General features: G+C 38.4%; 1 protein-coding gene across 1 annotated transcript in view; it reads right to left on the bottom strand.

Annotated features, from left to right (window-relative positions):
• The window catches only part of PARD3B (par-3 family cell polarity regulator beta), a 1,010,919-nt gene that overhangs the window by 91,135 nt on the left and 898,108 nt on the right, over positions 1 to 21,676 (bottom strand). Inside the window, exon 21 of the mRNA XM_030325489.1 lies at positions 13,593 to 13,725. Coding sequence (XP_030181349.1) covers positions 13,593 to 13,725 — 133 coding nt within the window. The remainder of the gene's footprint in view (positions 1 to 13,592; positions 13,726 to 21,676) is intronic.

Genomic DNA, 21,676 nt, shown 5'->3' with positions numbered 1-21,676 from the left:
GCTAGATGGTTTTATGGATGATTTATTTGAAATCTTGACAAAGAGATAATTCCTAGACTATAGAAATTGATGTAACGTATAGTAATAGAGGAAATGCTACTCAAATCATGTTACAAAGGTAATATAACTCTTCTATGTAAAACTGCTAACGTTAGGGGGAAAACCCCTTAGATATCACTTTTCTTTACAAATACAGACACAAAATCACAAATGGAAATACCTATAACTCATGTCCAGCTCTATCTTAAAAGAAAAAACAGACATCTTGTGGTATGTGAGTGTAGATTTATTTTTTCATCACTGCAAGGGCCATTCAATATTAGAAACTCTATTAATATAAATCATCTCATTAATAGAAAAAGAAGAAAAACCATATGACCATCTTGATAGATGTTTAAATGCCTTTTGAAAAAACTAACAAAAATCTCTGGTTTGTTGACACAAAAATTAAAGCTTCTTTTTCTCTGAAGTATCATAAAGTTAACAGCCTATTGACAAAGTTAGAAAAATGTTCTGAATGGTATTTGATAGGAGAGGCTTAATAATACTCTACATCAAGAACATTTACAATTTAAAAGCAAAAAAGGCAAACACCGTAATAGAAAAAAAGGAAAATTCATAAAAAAGAAGAAATCTACATGACCAATAAACACATGAAATGTTGTATCTCAGTTGTAATTTAATGAAAACAAAATAATTTCTATGAGCTATCAAACCAGTAAAACCTAAGAAAAATGAAAACAATGAGATTTAGTAGGTCTGGTATAAAGCCTGTACAAAACGGACCATTAACATTTGTTAAATGTTTTAATAAATACGCTGCTGGGGAGAATACAAACTTCTTGGCTTTTCTAGAGGCAATTTGTATCAATTAAAATATTTTTCATAGCCTTATATTAAATAATATTTTATATTGATTTATGATAAAGATAAAGAAATAATTTAAGAATGCAAAGATTTATCTATATGACTATCTATCTATAATTATTACCTCATTACATATAGGAAATAAAGAAGATAACCTAAACATCTAACAATGGTAGCATGATTAATCAATCAGTGAATTAAACATTACATTCAAATTTTTGCAGATTATTTAATGGCACGAGAAATGCTTATAATATAACAGAAAGTGAAAAAAGTGGCTCCAGTAACAGCATATCAAGTAGAAGCTCAATTTAATACTACATGTGATATGCATGTATGTGCGTGTATTTGAATAAGATAGGCCAAAGGATAAAGTATTCATTTGTTGTGTGGTTGATGATACATGAGTTACATTTCTGCTTTAACACTTTTACCAATTATGTAAATTATTACAGTGAGCATGTATTACATTTATAATAAAAAAATTAATGTAAAAGGTAAAAATAGTGACTTCAGGAAAACAAGAAAGACTAGAGTATGCCAACTATATTCACCTGGTCTTCAAAATATTTTTATCTATATAATTGTAACCTTTCTTCAGATGTTCATTTAACAGCTGCATAAACCATCGACTGCTAATTAAAATATTTGCAAACTGTGTACTTATCTATCTTTATCTGTATATCAACATATACGAATATACTATATTGATATATGGATATAACCAAGAAAAGCAAACTCTGTGCCATTATGTTTTAGATGGGATGTATTCAACATTATTTATTGAAAAAATTTTCGAGCCCCTAGAGTGAAACAAACATGATGTAAATTCTTATAAATAAAATGGTCAATCAACCAGATATGGAACTTAAAGTCTAGACTAGAGGTTTTCAACCTTTTAAAAGCATAACCCACAGGAATATAGTTTACATTATGAGCTAGCAGATATGTGTATCCGTCTACAGACTGGATATGAAACAAGAACTTCACGAAGCAATACTCATAGTTACTACCAGCCATGGCCTCTGATATATCCTATTCTATTCAAAATCTTAAAAATGTCAATTGTGATTAATTGGTTTTATGATCATCTAATAAGCTGTGACACACAGTTTGAAAAACTACCCTCTAGGGTAGGTCTCACTCAGTAATTGGGACAGATGTGATACACAAATGCTCAAATCCTCAAAATGAGAGGTTGGGCATAAAGTATCATCATGAAACATAATAAAAGCCACTTCATATTTGCTTTGAAATTCCAAAGGGCATTGGAATAGCTTACGTGGAGGCAGAATGCCCTAAATGCAGGCAAAAAGGAAACTTTGCAGGGATTAAAGCAAATCTATCTGTTCATTGATTAGTCTCCTTTTCCTATTTGTTTGATTATCAATTTTTTTCCTGTACAATGATTTCTAAATTTTTCATTATGTTCAAAATTATGTTTCCTGTCTGCCTTTCCCACCAGACATGAACTTCTTATTCACTTTTGAATCCTCAGAGTCAAGTAAATTTCTGGCACAAAGAAAGAAATTTGCCACAAAAATTAAGGTCTAAGGAATTAATTGATAAATGAATAAATGAAAAACCATATGCTTTGAAATTTTGTCCTTCAATATTGGGGCCAAAAATGTACCACATAAGTGAGAATGAGTTTATGCTTTTCCTTAATTGATTATAGGACATTAACAGCTTTACGTCTTATTTTAGAGTTAAGATCTTCAAGAAAGTTAGGAAAATTGTAAGAGCTTCTCATTGGGACACTATTCAAATTTCTGATGAATTAAATTTATGAATCAACTAAGTGAAAATGTTAAATGTTTGAAACAAAATTTCAGTTCTTTTCTGTTTGTGTGTCATCTTTTTATTCCCCTATCAGTGTGTACTTGAGGACTAGATTTTTTTTTTTTAACCTTACATATTCACATCTATATGTAGAAACAGGAGCAGGTTATCCACTTTCTAAAACTTGGAAATTTAAAAATAGTTCTAGAACCACACATTAACCACAAACTGCTAAAATCCCATAGCATTTTTTTCCCAATCACCAATTTAAGTATTATGTTAAGAGACTTTTTCCGGCCATCACTCACGGTAATTGTGAGACCACGAGTGCCTCCTCTGGAATGTGAGTCTCTGATTCCTTTATAAGCACATACATTTTGTTAGTAAAGTACTGCCTGACAATTTAAACCTGGGGAAGTTACTGTAAAGGGAACTGCATGGAAAACAGGCAACCCGGTCTATACTAAATAGATGAATAAAAGAAAAGTAGCTGATATATATAAAAAATTACAATTAAAATGTTTCTGCTCTTCAGAAACAATCTGGACCTCTGGCAATTAGTGACGATGGGAAAGCAAAAGTGAAAAATGGAGATTTCTCAACATCGTTTGGGGGTATCCATTATCATAGAGTGAGCCAGAAGGTTCATTAGAGGAAAGCCATCAGATCATGACAGAGAATGTCTTTCTCATACAACATTTCCTACTGTTTCTCTAAGGAGAAATTTCAAAACAATGTCTTTGTGCACACGCTCCAACCTCACCCCCTCCCCAGTCAGGTTTTCCTTCTTTGTTGTTAAGTGTTGATGCAAATGTTGGGCTTGCTGTATACTTAATACAAATCGCTAAGTATTCAGTGAACGAATAAACCAACAAGGGAATAAAGGCAGAAAAGCTATTTCCCTCATGTGTTGCTTTGGCTTTGCTGGCTAGGGAACGGAGCTATGTCTTAGTGAAAGATGACACAGAATGAACTAAATCATTTGAAGAAAGCCCGATGGAGATAAAACCCAAGAACTCCATTACTTTACAAAAGTCTTATCTCAGAGCTAGGAAAGAAACTATTTCTCAATTGTTTATAATAACAGCATTATACCAGTTCTTCTTAGATCATTTACTTGAATAAATGGAAAGTTTTCCTGTGCCTGGCTGAAATCAACTTTTACGCTTACTCATAGACACTCTGAAAATTAGCACTATGATTTCAAGCCTCAGCAGTAAACACAGAGAAACAAATGAATTTCACAGAACTGTAAAGGCACAGGCTCTGATATGTGTCCTTACAATTGTATTCAAAAGTGGTCATTCTTGTGGAGAACGGCCATTTCAGAATTGCTGTAGTGATTATAATCATTTTAGAGTTCTCTTTTATTCAAGTGTTCTTCCTATTGCAGAGGAGCATTTCTGTGAGTTTTCTTTCTCCCATAACACCATACTTGTTACTACTTAATAAGAACCAAATGATGGTAAGCTTGCAAATAACTCTGGTTTGAAAATTTTTTTAAACTGAAAGAACAAGATGGCCACCACAGTGATCTGATTGGCTAATTACACAGGAAGCTGTCCGAGGGGACCATTTTGGGTTCCAGGATCTGAACACAAACATGGCTCAGGTTGGGTCTTAATTGTCATCAAGGTTAAGTGATACAGGTGTTATGAATGCCAGTAAAATGTATCTCCATATCTTCCACTCCAAACATCTTCAATGAAAAAATTTAGTACCCGAAGTTAATTTCAGAATTTTGGAGCTCTGCTAAAATAAAACATAGGCAACTGATTTTAAACAGCTTTGAGAACAGTTTAGGAAATCTGGAATTCATAGGCGTTTCTGCTATGGTTTTTCCAATATTACATAAAATGGTCATTTCTCCCATTGCAGTAGAAGAAAAGAATGTGATTATTGTAGAAGTTGGAATTTTGGGTTTTAACCATGATCCAACACAAACGGTTGTGGTTTGGGGGAACTTAACCTATTCTAAACTCGACATCCTGAGCTGGAATTAATTGTTCATTAGAAGCAGAAAGAGTTCTGTTTTTCACTCTAATGTAAGTATAGCATAGGGTTATTTGACATATTATGGAAAAATAATGTGGTTTTGAACTTTCTTTTTCTGTTTCTTGGTATTTAGGGTTGGGTTTAAGCCAGAGATAGGCTAACTTATTTGATTATAGCAAAAAAGAATGATTTCATTTTGACTTTTACAGAGAACTGATGAAACAATACCAATACCATTGAGTTAAAAAAAAAACTGTAAGAGTGCTAATTAAAGAGTAGTTTAACAGAGGCACAGTCTGTATGGGCTTATAAACAAATATTCAGAGTTTTCCTTTCTTCCAAACATCTCATGTAAAAAATATATCTAAACAGCTGCCACAGTGATGCTCCTCTCCTTCTCTTTCTACTAGGAGTTAGCACACGTTAGAATATCAGCTTTGCTAATGGTTGTTGACTGTGGTGCGGTCTTGAAACCTTAATCTTCTCAACTGTGAAACAGGACTAAAAATACCTACCTCATGGATTTATTGTCTGGAATAATTTATATAAGGTATATAAGGTAGTGATACATATCTGTTGAAGTCAGCACTGAGTAAATGATTTCATATTTGTTATTAATCAGGTTGTAGTATAACTTACTGAGTACATAATTTGCACATATTCTCTTTATATTCCCCTCCACCTCCTATTTTAAGTCATTAACTAGAGCCTGGTATTTCTCTGCTTCGGGGTTTTGCAGAGCTGAAAGCAGAAACTTCTTTCTTCTGGTCTTGGGTCTTTGATTTTAGCATAAGCTCATTAAAGAGATTAGGTGCGCCCCCGGGGTCAAGGATGAAAGGAGTGTACTTTTGAAGAAAAAGTTTGTGTTTGGGAGAGAGGGAAATAGTTATTGACCTTTTGACCAATGGACTTTGCCAAAGTCTCTTACAACCAGGCCAGAGAGTCACCACCTGAAGGGACTACGGCTATACCTCAGTGACAACCAGAGTGTGCATGACTGGAAGGTCTCCTAACTGCTTTGTGTGTTGTGTAATGTCCCAGGACTCTGGAATAACAGAAAGGGTTAATTAAGCTCCAATCATGACAAAGTAGGATGGTTGTTTGCCTAATGGAATATATTATTTCTAAAAACCTCAGTATGTGCACCATTTAAAAAAAATCCTCACATTTATTGAACACTTACTATATGCCAGACAATATTCTGAGTGCTTTACATGTAATAATCATTTAATTGCCACAATATTTATATGAGTCCCAGGAGAACTATTATCCTAGTTTTAAAAAAGACTGAGAGGTTAAAGAAATGGTCCAAATTTACCAAGTTAGTAAGTGATATATCCTGGATGTGAATGTAGGCAGTCTGACTTCAGGGTCCATGCACTCAGACATTATGCTAAAATGCTTCTCATACATGCTATATTATTAGGTCTAAGATGTGACCAGATGTGAAGACAGGCATAGCTTACAGTAGCTGTCTTCAGGGCAGAATTTTAATCGGGACATGCTCCATGTTAGTTGTAGCAACTGGCCATGGACCACAGCCACAGAGGGCAGACTAAGACACAAAAGGCTTCCTTTGGGGGAGGTGAGGATCAGTTTATAGGACAAACTGGTGCCACTTTCAGAATCAGGTCAATGCCCACAGGAAGCCAGTCAGACTGGGAAGTCTAGAGACAGCTCATACATAAAAGTGAAGCGTTGGAGAAACCTCAGGCTGTGGAGTAACACCAAGGCATCAGCCAAGGGCCCTTGCCCCTTTATGTCATAGAGAGACAGTTCCCAGGGGTAGATTCCATTAACTCCTCTCTCATTTCTTCCTTCTACACTTGCCCTATAGGGCCTAATTTTGGATTTTATTAGGGTTAATCAAATATCTTCTTTAAAAAGAGAAGTCTCTTAGGGGATGTTAAGAACTTTTATGGGTTAGATTATGTGCATCCCCAGCCCCAGCCCCGAAAAGTATAGCTGAGATGAACTGCCTGAGAGAAAGGGAGCTTTGTGGGAAGACAGGGATGGGGCAGAGAGAACTCTGGACTTCTGAACACTCTGGGGGAAAAGGTGGGTCCAAAGTGGGGTGTCATGATGAGGAGGTAAGGGTGATTAAGGGTCAAGAAACCTGGTCAAGAAACTTGAAGACTGGTAGATGAGAAGGGGCTAGAAGGTCTCAAAGGTGTACCCAGAAAAGAAGGAAGAAAGGAATTTCCTTCTCTTCCCCCTGGCCCTGATGGCCCCCTGCTCTTGAGCTCTTTGGTTATTGTCTGTGATTAGCACAAGGGTATTGGGTTTTAGTGGGCTTTTGCAGACTGGTTTGGGACCCTAACAACCAATCATTGTTTTCTCCCCCATGGGAAAACCATTCCCAGTTCCAAATTGCCGATTTCTAAATGGGTTTCTGAAACACAGTGTATTTCTATGTTGGGAATTGCCTATAAATATATTGCCTTCTTTCAAAATGATTTACACTATGTTTAAAACTAGAAATTCATTCATATGATCTCCATATAGCTAATATGCCAACACGTTCCCATGAAAGCCACATTGAAATATAAAGAACTAAAACTAACAACCAAAAGAAAAAAAATCTTCAATTTATTTTGTCTTTTTCCCTCACATTTTCACTACTTCCTTAAATCAAAGGGAGCAAGTCTCAACTCTCCAGCTGGCATTGATGTTGATCAAACCTCATGCCCTTCCAAAATCCACCCAATTCATAGACAGGATGTGTTTTCTGCTCCTCTTCACTCTGCTTTGGTACCTCTTCCACTCCTCAGTTCAGCTGTTTTAAGAAATCTGGGAAAAACACTAATGTGTTGGTGGAGGGACACATTGGGAAGGAACTACTTATGGAGCTAATGAGGGCTCATCAACTGAGAAGAGACTGGAAGGTATATGGTAGGCGCTAAACTATGATAGTAGATGTATATATTTGATGGCTCTAATTCTTTATCTCATTCTATCTTTTGGAGCTTTTACAAACAGAATATATCCTTTCTTTAAAAACTGTAATATAATTGACATACAACATTGTGTTAGTTTTAGGTATACAAAATAATGATTTGATATATGTATATAGAACTATATTTATCACAAAACAACAATCCTTGAGGATATAGGTAGGGCAATTCTACCCAAAGAAAGAGAGCCACTTTTAGTCCTTTCAAAGAATTCTATTGCCTCCCTGACCACTCCCCACCCCCACCCCCACCCCCTCATCCCCCTCCCCTGCCGCCAGAGCAAATTCCTAGGTCTGGGGTGAATCAAAATGTCATTTGCCTGTCTAAATAAGTAGCCAGAGGTTGCATAATTTCTCATGTATAATTTAGTGAAGCTACCTGGGTTCCTGGAATGGCTTAAAGATCCTGGACCAGTAGACAAAAGTAAATCTTGTTTCTCCTTTTACCAGTAAAGGCAGCAAGTTTAACACTGACAATAGAACTGTTCTTTCTAATTATAAAGAGGAAAATACATGAAGGGAAAGGCCTTTTTGTACTCTTTCTTAAAAATTTAAGATGAATAAAGTTTATATTGTTATTAAAACCAGAAATTAGAGTAGACAACTACAAATCATGCCTGACATCCATTTTTGCCTTCCTCTGTTGATTAGTAAGTTGATTTTCCTCTGGGGACTACCTCTTCATCTAGACTCATTCATGGGATCTGCGTTGGCCTGATCCTACTTTCCGGTTCCAGGGCGGACTTCGTGACCTAGTTCCGGCCAGTAAAAGTAATGCATCTTTCTGGCCAGGGGAGTTCAGAAGTGGGTATGTGACCCTGGCTGAGTTAATAAGCCATTCCTAGATGTACTGGGGGTGAGACAATCTTCTTTATTTATTTTTTAAAATTTTTTTATTTATTTATTTTTGAGAGAGAGAGAGAGAGAGAGAGAGAGAGAGCATGCACAAGCAGGGGACGGGCAGAGGGAAAGAGAGAGACGGAAGCGCAGAATCTGAAGCAGGCTCCAGGCTCTGAGATGTCAGCGCAGAGCCCGATGTGGGGCTTGAACTCATGAGCTGTGAAATCATGACCTGAGATGTGGGGCTTGAACTCATGAACTGTGAAATCATGACCTGAGCCGAAGTCAGACGCTTAACCAATTGAGCCACCCAAGTGCCCTGAGACAATCTTCTTTTATAAAGTTGTTGGGTTGGAGCTCTTAGGGAGCTCCCTAAGAATCCTGCCTACAGAGAGAATAACAATGGAACCGGATCCAGCTTTGCCTGAGGTCAGATACACCTATGGAATTTAAAGTTATATAAGCCAACAAAACTTCCCTTTTTGCTTAGGCCAGTTTAAATTAGATTCCTGTTCTTTGCGACTTAAATGCCATTGACTAATCCAGAAATTTTCACTGGTGTCCTTAGCTTTTTTTCGGATGCCGTTAAGGTGCAGAGATGGAAAATGCAGACAACTCAATTCTGGTTTTGGACCATTGGCAGCAGGACCTCATTTCTTTTATCCCAAATATTTAGAAAATAACCTTCTGATAGTTTTTACACTTCATGGCTATTACACATTCCATCTTAAATCCCTTTCCTAAGATGGCTAGCAGGATCCCAGCATCTTGCTCTCCCTTTCCTCTGACTGCAGAATTCATCGGATGTATCTTTCTCATCTACACAGCTGCCAACCATGTTTGTTCAAGTTCGCTCCTAGACCATCCTCATGATAGGGTGCACAGATCTTCCAGAGTGTTTTCCTTTGTTCACCCAACCATCACCTGAACCAATCCCCTTTGCCAAAAAGATACATACAGTACCATCTACTTTATGACAGTGGAAACTATAGTACCTCCTCCCATCTAGATGTTTACAAACCCCTTTCTTAGATAAAAATTCTTCTTATTTTAGCCAGAGAGTTAAAAAGAGGAGGACGTGTATAGTATTTGCCATGCCATGCAGCTCTTGAAAAAAAAGACAATAATAAAGGTACTAATATTTTTTAGAAAACTCTGGAGCCATCCCATTTCTGAAATTACTTACAGGATATTCATGCTACCATTAAATAAGCAGATAATCTTTATCTGCTAATAAAAAATACCCCAGCTTATGGCCAGAGGACTGTGATTGTCTTAACAAGTTTTACAGAAAATAAAATACCAGGAGATAACAGGTATTATGTTTTCTTTTGGCAAATATGAACATGTCACAGCTAGCATATCTTACTTAATTGGGCCTATAAAAACTTGCCAGGCCATTTCACTTCCAGTCATTGAAATTCTCTCAACTTGTTCTTTACAGCTTTTCAGAGTCTACATGAGAAAACAGCTACAGAACAGACTGGTTGAAAAGATTTGTAAGGTCTCATGTCCGTATTTACAAACCTTGCAATCTGTGTGTGTTCATTTCTTTTAACACAAATGAAGTGAATAAATCAGGATCTCCTTTGGGAAAAAGAAAACCACCATATTTGAGACAAAAAGGACCAAATACGTCCACCGAGGCGACTCCTAAGTGGTCTCTCTAGAATTCCCAGCACCCTGGGCTGCACACCCGGCCTCCAGCAGAATTAACTGCTATCACTGAGCTCATTTCGAAGCGAATCCCTCTCCATACTACAGAATTTCTCACATATATTATTGGCCTTTTTTTTTTTTTTTTTTTTGGTTTGGCCTTAGATGTCTGTATTCCTGGCTAGACTGTAAGTTCTTCCAAGGTAGAGATGATATATTCTGGGACTGGCACCTGGCCTCTATTAAGACAGAGCAAATATTTGTTAAAATTGGACAAGAGACAGAGAGAAAAGAGAGTCAGATGCAAATGCTATGGGAGCAAGTGAGAACTCAAGAGAGCAGTGGGGAAAGCCTTCAGCTCCAAGCCACTGGACATAGAACTACCTATAGGATGGCCTGGGAAAATCAGAAAGTTTGAGGTAGAATTATGAGTACCGCTAACAACAATATATTAAAAAAAAAATTCAAAGATCCTAATAACCTTTCCGGTGATTGCTTTACCAATTTGGCTTTCAAGACTTTTGGGCACATACTTTTATTCTTTCTGGTCTAGTAAGTTCTTAGGCAACTTAATTTATTTTTTCTGTATTTTATTTTAGGGAACTTTATTTATTCTTTCTGGTCTATTTAGTTCTTAGGTAATTCCCTTCTCAATAGTTTAGAAGCTTTCCAGTATTGTGTGGATCCGGGGGATATTTATCAGGCTTCTAAATCTGAGGTAGCTGGCCTGGGAAGTTCTGAGTCCGTGAAAGTGGTTTTTGATGATGCTGGTCCATGTGATGATTTTGTTAGAGAAGGTGAACTACTTTCCTTACTGCAGTGATTGGAATCAATGTCTTATATAAAAAAATTTTTTTTAATGTTTATTTATTTTTTTAGAGAGAGACAGAGCATGAGTTGAGGAGGGGCAGAGAGAGAGACACACACACACAGAATCCAAAGCAGGCTCCAAGCTATCAGTACAGAACCCAACGCGGGGCTTGAACTCACGAACTGCAAGATCATGACCTGAGCCGAAGTCGGACCATTTAACCTACTGAGCCACCCAGGCGCCCTGCCAATGTCCTATTTCTAGAATTGTGGGTCGGAAATCTTGATGACCACATGGAGAAGCACCCGGGGGCCCTCTCTTGGGCCTCACCCTTCTCTTTCAGGGGCTGATGATCTAATTTTAACAAGCACTGTCCTTGACGATAAAGACCAGACTGATTAGGAACCACAGCCTGAATAAAAGCTGCCTTGTTGGGTCTGGTTGACCGGCAGGAATGAAATGTTAACTTTCTAAACTTGCTTTCCTAGATCTACCCAAAAGTAGGAAGACAACGGTGTAATTTCTCTGGCCTGCGCTGGACAAAAGATACCAGTGTTTTTCCTTGGCTTGGGGGGGATGGAAGGGAAGGTTGCTGAGATTTGAATCCCTGGTTTGGAATATTTCAGACGATCCCAAAGAGCACTAGTCTTTTATGAGAGTGCATTTCACAAGCATCCCTTTGGGAAGCCTTAGTCCCCACTTGTGTGGGAAACGTAAAGTCAGTCGCTTTTGGCAAAGCTCAATACACTTGAGCATGGGAAACACAAATTAAAATAGAGATACTTCTTTATTCACTAGATTGTCTAATTCCACATTGCTTGGAATAAAAATTGAATCATTAAGATAGAGAGGACCTGGGTGGATGGTTATCCATTTCACAATTGGTAAAGGTCAGGGGAAACTCCAGGTCTCATGAAGGTTAAGTATCTTCAGCCTTTCAGCTTGACATAAGGCGATCCTATAAAGTAAGGTCAAAACAACCAGGACTTCTTGGTCTAAAATTACTTGCCTTATTTTGCTCATAGGAATTCACAGTGGTGTTGAGATGGAGAACTTTTCGATGCCCTGGACATGGTGTTCTGTTCTGCTTATGGTGAGAATGACTTCTCTTATTTGATTGCTTATTTGTTTCATCACGGGAGCAGAACCTTATGCATACGGTCCGTCATCAAAGTTAATATGTTTATCTCAGTTAAGTTTGAAATGAATTATTATTTAAATTGTCCTTCTGTGGAAATCTTTCGCTTCTGTTAGTGACAGTCTGGGTGACCAGTGGCCCCATCACTGTAAATGCCACTCTGTTTAATCCTAACATCTGTAATAAAACCAATAAAAAGCTATTTGTTTTGATCTATAGTTACAAAGTGCCTATCTCTGGAAGAGGCCAAAGCCATTTGGTAGGAGACTGCCAATCCTTAATTTGCATTTCTGATTAGTGTTTTTAAAGCCTATCATACAAGGAAGAAACTACTGGGCCGAGGAGTTTCAGTTGCTCTGCACAACAGTGGTGGGTGCTGCCGTTGACTTTCAAACGCTAGTGTAAAAGTGCTAGGTGCTACGCCTGGGATGCCACGGCACCAGAGTGAAAGATAGAGGGAATCAGCTTGGTTTCTGGACTCTACTCTCCCAATCCCGACCTGGTGAGCATAAGTATGAGTGTACAAATCAGGAAAGGAAACTTTCCTTTAATAGATTTGTCCTTCAAAAGAGCTGGTGTCTTTAGTGGCCACCAGGGATAAGAGAGTTCTTTATGTGGCTCTCAAAACAGCACTAAAAACCGTAGTAGAAGGCAGTAACCATCAAATAGGGTGAGTGAGAGCTGACATCATGCAAGGACATCACTATTACCACGTACAGCTCTGCCCCAATAACACTGGTAACGAGAGCCAAGATTTATTGAACCCCAGCTCAGTGGCAGGCACTATTCTGAGTATGTGACATGTACTTTAATCCACCTCTAAGTACTCTCCTCTGGTATTTTTGTGGATATTCAAAAGTTAAGTGTATTTTGTCAGTGTGGACTTAACTTCTTGAAAAAGACAAGAGAATGAATCGTGCTATCCTGGAAAAACCCACAGAATCTCTCTTTAGAGGACACAATATGCTTTTCAGTCTGTAAATGTTGAGGGATTTGGCAAAGGGAACCCTCTAATACTAAGACTGTTCTCATCTCAAAATAAAAGTATCTTAGCGAGCAGCAAAATGAATTGTTCCTATGCAACATACAAACAACAGATATCTCTGAAGAGAACCATTCTGAAATTTATGTCTAATAACCTTTTCCAAAGGAAAGATGGCTTATGGTGCATGGTCTGTTAATGCTTGCCCAGATGTCTGAAACCCAAGAGATGGAAGGCAAAGATTAAGGCTCAGTAGATGGTGACAAAGATTCCTTGTCTTCTTTAAAATATCGACCATCTGCTCCACCCTAACACATTGGTATACAAGTCCAACAGAGAGTAAATATGAAAGCAATTAAAATAAACTACTATGCATTAGTGTGGTTTGATTTATGTAAACAACTTCTGTGGGACAAGATGGCTGTGGTTTGGGTAATGTTCATATCTGTGAAACTCAAGTAACCTAAATATAAGTTGATATGGATAGAACATTCTTAGCCGTGTTCTGCTCGCAATGATCTCAGTAAAGATGAATTCAGTGATTGGAATCAGGCATGCATGGGCTTACCCAGTGAAAGTCATAATCTAGCCTTGCTCTTCCCTCGTCGTCCTCATATAAGGTGAAACCTTCCCTCCGTGCCTGATAATACTCTTTCCGCAACTTCTGGATTCGATCAGTGCTTCCGCTTGGAGGACGGCCACTAGAGGACATAATCAAACAAACACGGTCACCCGGTGTGCATCATCCTGGACACTCACTTTTTGATCTTGGTAAAGGAGCTAGCATCCAAAGTTAGAAGATTCAATAATGTAATTCAAATATGCTAGGAAAACTGTAAAATCAGTAATAAAAGTGAACAAAAATGGTCTTTATGTAAATACATTTAGCTCTAAGGGTCAAAACATCTGACTTGGGATGAATAAATGCCTTTTGAGTGAAACGGTAAGATAAGGTCCTGACCTTAAGAGCAATTAAAAGAGCCATCACTTTCTTCTTATAATCATATCCACAGAGTTTGGTTAATTTTAAAGTAGGTATTTCATTTTCTCAAATAAGAAGTTGCCAATCTGAGGCCAGTTGTTTGACCCGAATATTGGATGTGACACAGAGTTGGCATGTGCTGGTCTTCATTTCAATGACACTGATGAGTTTTTGGCGTGGGGGGTAGGATCCGTGTCAGTATATGGGCACACAGGACATAGGGAAAGCAGAGAAGGGAGAAGCCATATCAAGACGTAAAAAGAAAAATAAAAAAAAAAACGGGTGACAGTAGACTGTGCCTTCTTCATTACTTGTCCACGATTCCCTTCCCCACTTCAGTCACTTTTTTCTCTTAGGAATTTCCATTTCTCCAGTTCTCATCCATGCAATCCCAAACTGTTCAGCCAGTAGCTCCCTTTTAACTCGGATTTGTCATGATCATTTCAACAGAACAAAATCATGTGATGCATTTCAGGGCTGGGAAGCAAGAGGGGAACGGTAGGCAGATTTCAACAATTGTTCAACTTCTCTGGTTCGTCTGAGGCATAACTGAGTGTCCTACTGTGCCAGACCCTATGTTAAGATCCAGGGGGGACATGAAAACAAACAGTTCATAGCCGTTGTCTGCAAAAAGCACATGGTCTGGGAGGCAGGGGACTGAAAAGGATACAGAAGACTACAAGCCAGGTGCTACAATAGCGGTCCCAAAAGGGACTGTAGTGACAAAGGCTGCGTGAGCTGATTGGGGGAGGGCAGGGCCATGGAAGAAGCCTACGGAAAGCTCCACAGAGGAGGCGACACCTTAGCTGAGTCTTGAAGGACACATAGGTGCTCAACAACTACACAAGTGACGTGGGGAAACTGCACGTGGAGGGAAGGGAAGCGCAAAGGACAGAAATGAGGAAGCATCTTGCTTTGGGGGTGTGCAAAGAAGTCAGTCTGGGCCAGCAGTGGTCCTCAACTTCTTTTGCCCTGGCTCACATACACCGTGGGCAAAACACACTCCTCTCCCCTTTTCCTTCAGGAAATGAGTTAGAATACAAATGAGTACTGGTGACTTTAGGGACATTTTGAATTCAATAAATGACAGAGGTATATCACTTGCAAATTTTGGTTCTTTCACTCAATTCATAGCAACGCGTTTGCCATAAGGACACTTGTGTTTGATGGGTCTGAGGATCACCCCTCTAGTATACAGAGTACGTGGGAGGGGGCAGGGAAGGGGAACAGGCGAGGTGGTGAAAGGGAGGAAGAGACCCACCGTGAAGAGCTGTGCCTGCGAGAAGATCCCCGCATATTACAGTGGAGATTTAAGTTTAAATGAGACATCTCGTTAAAGGAGATGTCTGAAAGCAACAGAAGTCATCTACTGTTCTGTTAAAAAATTGTTTTGCAATGATACTTGTAAACCATAAAAAGAAAAGGGTGAGTGGACATCTTGTGGCAGAAAAGCATTCTTCCCAAACTGGATTCACAGCGAATCGGTGGCATCTCACAATATCTCTACAAAGTTCACATGGGGTTCTGGGCTTCCTACATCACTCTATAGACACCCGGTAGCCAAGGCTTTTTATTAAGAAAAGACAAACCCTTGGGTATCACGTATCTTTATTTTTCTCCAATCTGCATTTAAAAACTCTCCAGATAGTTCCATTTCTCCACTATGCTTTTTTTTTTTTTAAAGTAGAAGGTTTCTAAACAAAAATGCACAAATGAGACTTGTAAATACAGAGAACATGCTGGTCGTGGCCAGAGGTGGAGGGAGGAAACAGAAGAGCAACATGGGTGAAGGGGAGAGGGAGGTACAGGCATCCGGTTCTGGAATGAGTAAGTCATGGGGACGAAAGGTGCAGCATCGGGAATAGGGTCAAGAGTACCAGAACCATGTTGTATGGTGACAGATGGTCGCCACCCCTGTGGGGAGCACAGCAGAACATAAAAGAACCGTTGGATCGCTATGGTGCACACCTGAAACCAAAGTAACGTGTGTCAACTCAAAAAAAAAAAAAAAAACAGACTTAAAAAAGGTTCTGAACATTTGAAAAAGACAATAACAACAATAATACAAAGGAACGTCTGATATGCTTTTCCGAACAGTGAGAAGGCAGGCAAGGTGGGCTAGCTCTACGTGGACCAGTTTCCCCTCCTCTTGAGTACTGTGAGCTGACTCCCGTGCCCGCGTGCACTGCACAGGCTTCTGCCAATGATGTGAATGTGTGAGCCATGCTCTAACTCACCAGATGAGTTCAATCAACACGGTGAAAACATTGCATACATAATCTATTAGTTTACCCAAAGAAATTGAAGCGCTGAATTCAAGCAGGATGAAGTCATCAGTAATAAGGGGGGAAAAATTGATAAGACCCTGTTTTAAAACTCCCCCCAATTTTCCTACATTTGTGATGGAAAAAAAATCATACTCAGACTATAAACTATTCTCCCATATGTCTATAAATACATAAACTTAAAAATAAAAAAATATGGGTTTGATCAGATTTTAGTCCTCAAATAAAGGGAATGGGGCAGGAATACAAAATCAGCTGTTTAGGATTCAGAAAATCCCCTGTGGCTGACAGGAACATGACTATTTACCCAGAAAAGAAATCTGGCTTCAGAGAAAAAACAGGGAAAAAGTCTAGAAAGTCATGGACCATATAAGTGCAGAACACACTGTATCTTCTCCCTTGTGTGAATATTTTAAAGGAAATGGTGCAAACCTTTCATAATAACCCGGGACTGCATCTCACCCTTCTCTCTCTCTCTCTCTCTCTCTCTCCCTCTTTTTTTTTCTTCAACCCTCATCCTGCCCTAAGTAGCTGTATCAGACTTTTCCCCTTAATTTGATTAAGCATTTAATATAATAAAATGAGGAAGATCAAATTCTGATTTCATTTTTCAGCTCTTTTCCACAGATAGTACACATTTACCATCAAGTCAATAAAAATGACACGCACAGCTATTGTGACGAAAGCAGTTAAATGATGTCATTTTGTGTTGAAGATGTAGAAATTCGAAGAGGAATATAAAAACACCTTTGTCATAATAGCAGCAATAATTATAATAGCTATAAAATATGCACCACTTACATAACAAATACACTGATACAGGCTTTTACTCCTTCCACTTCCTGCCCAGAGTGGACCTAAGGACCTAGGCAATCAATTACAGCTTTCCTTCCTGACGAACCTAGACATGGCCTTAGAATTCTTCTCAACTCAGAACTTCAGAAAGCCACTACCAATCTACCAAGAGATTCTGAAGCATCTTTTGATGCTGAGGAACCTTTTGCATAATAGCTTCAGAAGTTTCATTAGATTATGATATCACACCAATAGTCTTGCAACTGTATAAAAGCAGCCAGAGTATCAATAACCCCACCTCCAAGTTCCTACTTAGAAGATTAGCCTTTCTATATTATTTGTTCCCTGGATGAAGTAAAGGTTGGCCACGCTCACCGAAAAAGTCCCTATTCCACCCGTATTCATATGTAGATAATCAGTGCTGCTCCTGCACTTTCAATGTGCTGACATTTTATGTAAAATTAATGCAAGCAGCAGAGCAAAACACGATTTATGTTGTAGTGATTTCTTGTACATTATACTGCTTATGCCTTTAAAGGCAGATGTATAGTTAAGCAGGCTCTTTTTAGTACACTTTAGAGCTGGACAGAGTTTAAAGTTGTCAAGGAGTTCAGAAACCATGTCATTTTCTTCATAGCCACCTATAGTAATATATTCCCAAATGCAGTAAACCTATAGTAATATATTTCCTTATGCAATAAACATCCCAGTAAGGCATTATCTGCTCCTTTGAAATCTACCCTGATTCTTCTTATTCTTCATACGCTCCTAATTTATGGTGACCTCAGCTGAAGTACATTTTACGCAGAGTGTTCATTTGTGTATGCCATGGTCTCCTCCCATTAGTGCTGCAGGCTGGAGAAAAGAAACTAACATGTATTAAGCTTCTATGATGCCCTAAGTATAATATTTATGCTTTACATACATCATCTCCTTTAATCCTCAGTCAAATTTGTAAGGATGACATAGTCAGTGACATTTCACAGATGCCTGTACCGAGGCTCAAAGCAGTGATGTAGCATACTTGGTGGATGGTAGACCAGCAGTGGTGTGACTTCAGGACCAGTGTGATTCCTACCATATCATGTTGCTCTGCAAGAAAGGCATTAAAATGCAGCAGGCATTTTGTAGCACAAGTTCACAGGCATTTCAAGGCACAGGGAATTTAGCAGAGCACATTTATAGCCATACCTTTTGATATTCTTTTATTTGCACAGATCTTTGCAATAAAAATAGAAATCGAAGTAGCTAAAGCAATAGATATACATGCAATGAAGTCTGTATTCGTTAAAGAATGATGCTGGATTTCTGTGTAATTAGTATTACATCTCTAGACAAGCTTTTGTGGGAAAGTGGTATAAAAATGAATGGGGTGCAAAGGGGAATCAACAGAAGATGGAGATCCCACATGAAAGAGAAACTCTGGACCAAGACCAGGACTGAGAGGCGTCCAGCGTTGCTCCTGGTACAATTCACCACTGGCTACATGAGAGGGAACTGATTGCTAGCAATGAACCATTGCTGGACTTGTGAATTAATCCACAATGACTTTGTGTGTGTGCCTGAGTTTGCATGCATGTAACTACATGCACCCTACGAGGAAACTGTATATAACGAATTCCAAAGAGCTGCGTCATTTTCAGATAGCCTCGAGACATGTGGTTTTCCATTTTAAATAAGAAGTGTTTGACTATGGTGAGTACAGCCCTCATTTGAAGGTACCAGCCTGGGGTCCAGAACTGGCCACGTGATTAAGAAACAGTCTTTATAGAATGGAACCTTAACAGGAATATTCCTACCTAATGTGATAATCCTACAAACTCACTGAATAAAACCATTTAAATTAGATGAATGCATGTCAACAGTAGTCGGTAGACTAGGGAGTGTTTTTGAGTTTGGGATTTGACAGATTCCTTAATATTTTATGAATTGCTATAAAAATATTATTTTGATGCTTACCATAAATATTTTAATTATATAAATATAGTGTTATTCTTTCTATATTTACAAAAGGGTGTGATTTAAAAAGTTTTATCAAAAAGGATTAGCATCTTAAAGATATGGAGCAAAGGAAAACACTTTTGCACCCTTTAAGAATGCCAAGATGCTATTCTCTTCCTGTTTCTCCCCCTATGGGAAAGATTGCTTGTTTAGTCTTTTTGCATTTAAGGACCTAAAGATAATCATAGCTTTCAATTTCAAATTTAGTGGTACCACAGTTCTGTCATAGAAAATAGTGTATACACATAGTTTTTTCAAAGTGTGAACAGAACCCCAAAAGTACCTGAGATTCTGTGGCATTCACACTCTTGATGATATAAATATAATAAAAATATAAATATAATAAACAAATAAAACATAAATATAATGAAAAATTTGAGAGATTCTCATAAATGCCCTCATGATCATTAATTCAAAAGCATTTTGAAGATTTATGGAAACTATAGCCCAACAGCACTTGTACTAATACTCTACAGATTTAACATTCCACAGTGAAAACACTCTTATATAGTGAGCCCAAATATACTAAAGGAGATTTAATAATAAATAGTGGCTTTTAACGGGGATTAATTCCGTAGCACTCTTCAAGTGATATTTTAGTCCTGAATAGTTCTGAAAATTATCCAGTTTTAGTCCCTGTCTTCCCCCTGCTCCCAATTTCTTATAAAGAATATCTCTTTTTACAAAGATACATTGACAAGTAAGTTTTTTAAGTTTAGTCCAGTGAAATTTGGGGACCCATCTGACTACTCATGCACAACTTTTACGAATTCTTCTAACTTCTTTCAAATTTGCCATCACTGTGTATGAAGGTGGCCCTGATTTGCAATTACTTTTGCAAGAAAAATTGCCCTAAATAACAAGAATATGCCTTTCCTCATACACACATTTAATTTATATCAGATTTAAGTTATCTTGTTGATTAAACAATTACTCTCAATTAAGAGCCCTTTGTTTACTACAACTGCCTAAAAATTACTGTATTAAGAGTTATGAGTTTAGAGAAAGAGCAAATAATATTAACAGACAAAATACAATTTTCACATCTAGAATCCCCCTTTATTTTGTGGCCTACTTTTTTTTTTTAAACATGGATTCTTAGAAAAAAAATTTTTTAAGATTATTTATTTTGAGAGAGAGAGAGGGAGCACAAGCTAGGGAGAGGCAAAGAGAAGGAGAGAATCCAAGCAGCCTCCACGCCATCACTGAAGAACCCAATGTGGGGCTCGAACTCATGAACTGTGAGATCATGACCTGAACCAAAATCCAGAGTCGGACGCTTAACAGACTGAGCCACCCAAGTGCCCCGAGGCCTACTTTTGTCAATTATCTGACATATTACTTAATAGGTAAAGAACCAATGCTTGGACATTTTGAGAGAATATTTAATGTCATATAGAAAACTGGTGGCAGAATCTGCAAACAAAAAACAAAAAACAGTGCTCTATACTAGTACATAACTTTGAAATTTTTTTTTTTTAACGTTTATTTATTTTTGGGACAGAGAGAGACAGAGCATGAACGGGGGAGGGTCAGAGAGAGAGGGAGACACAGAATCTGAAACAGGCTCCAGGCTCTGAGCTGTCAGCACAGAGCCCGACGCAGGGCTCGAACTCACGGACCGTGAGATCATGACCTGAGCCGAAGTCAGACGCTTAACCGACCAAGCCACCCAGGCGCCCCACTAGTATATAACTTTGGAAACCGTGTATTTATATACATTTCTAAGGGCTCTAAAAAATCACTCCTTATGTCAGGATCCTGTGGGGAGGCTGACAAACTGGTCCAGAGAGGTTGATAAACAAGTAAGGTCATAAAGAAGAAGACAAAACCACAAAGCACAACGATGTATTAGCTCAGTCTGTAATCTTGAACGTGGTCCTTGCCCCAGCTATCCGATGCCACCCGTGGCATTTTGACCTAGATGCAACAATCTGACAATGTGACTTGGCCTACCTGGGCTCCTGATTTTGCCATGGCAACCCGAGTCTGACCTTTTGTCTTTCTCCACATGTTTTCTGTTTTCAGCATCTGCTCTCTTTAAGATCCTCGTCTTAGTATTTCTATCCCTAGTTTGGTGAACTGACCCTCTGACTCCTATGTCGTGAAGATTTGTCCGCAAAATCTTAACCCTGGACTGGACCTTGACCCCAATGAATCAAACCTTAGTGGAAATAAAGGCCCCCTTCCCTTGGCACTTTTGATTGCATAATGGTAAGCATTTCCACTCACACCATGAACCACAGCTACCATTTACTGTTGAAAGTAATCTCATTGATGCATGAAGGACAACTTTCTCCCCTGTGATTGATTGTTGTGACTAAGAATCTCACCAGATCAATGTCATCTCCTTTACTGATAAAAGGCATTGCTCTACCTTTGCTCTTTATCACTTGAGACAATGCAAGGCCCTGCTCTAATCAGAACATTCTGCTTCTCTATGGCCATTTCTAGCCAAAGTGGAAATTTCTTAGGAGCGATACGGTTATTCACAATTCAACAACACACAAGTTATTATTCACAGCCTCAACTCGCCATTATAAGCCTGTAACACATAATTGCATTATTCTGATACTGTACAATGACCTT

This window comes from Lynx canadensis, chromosome C1 (genome assembly GCF_007474595.2).
Source record: "Lynx canadensis isolate LIC74 chromosome C1, mLynCan4.pri.v2, whole genome shotgun sequence".
Classification (NCBI taxonomy): Eukaryota; Metazoa; Chordata; class Mammalia; order Carnivora; family Felidae; genus Lynx; species Lynx canadensis.
This window is presented reverse-complemented; position numbering and strand designations above follow the sequence as displayed.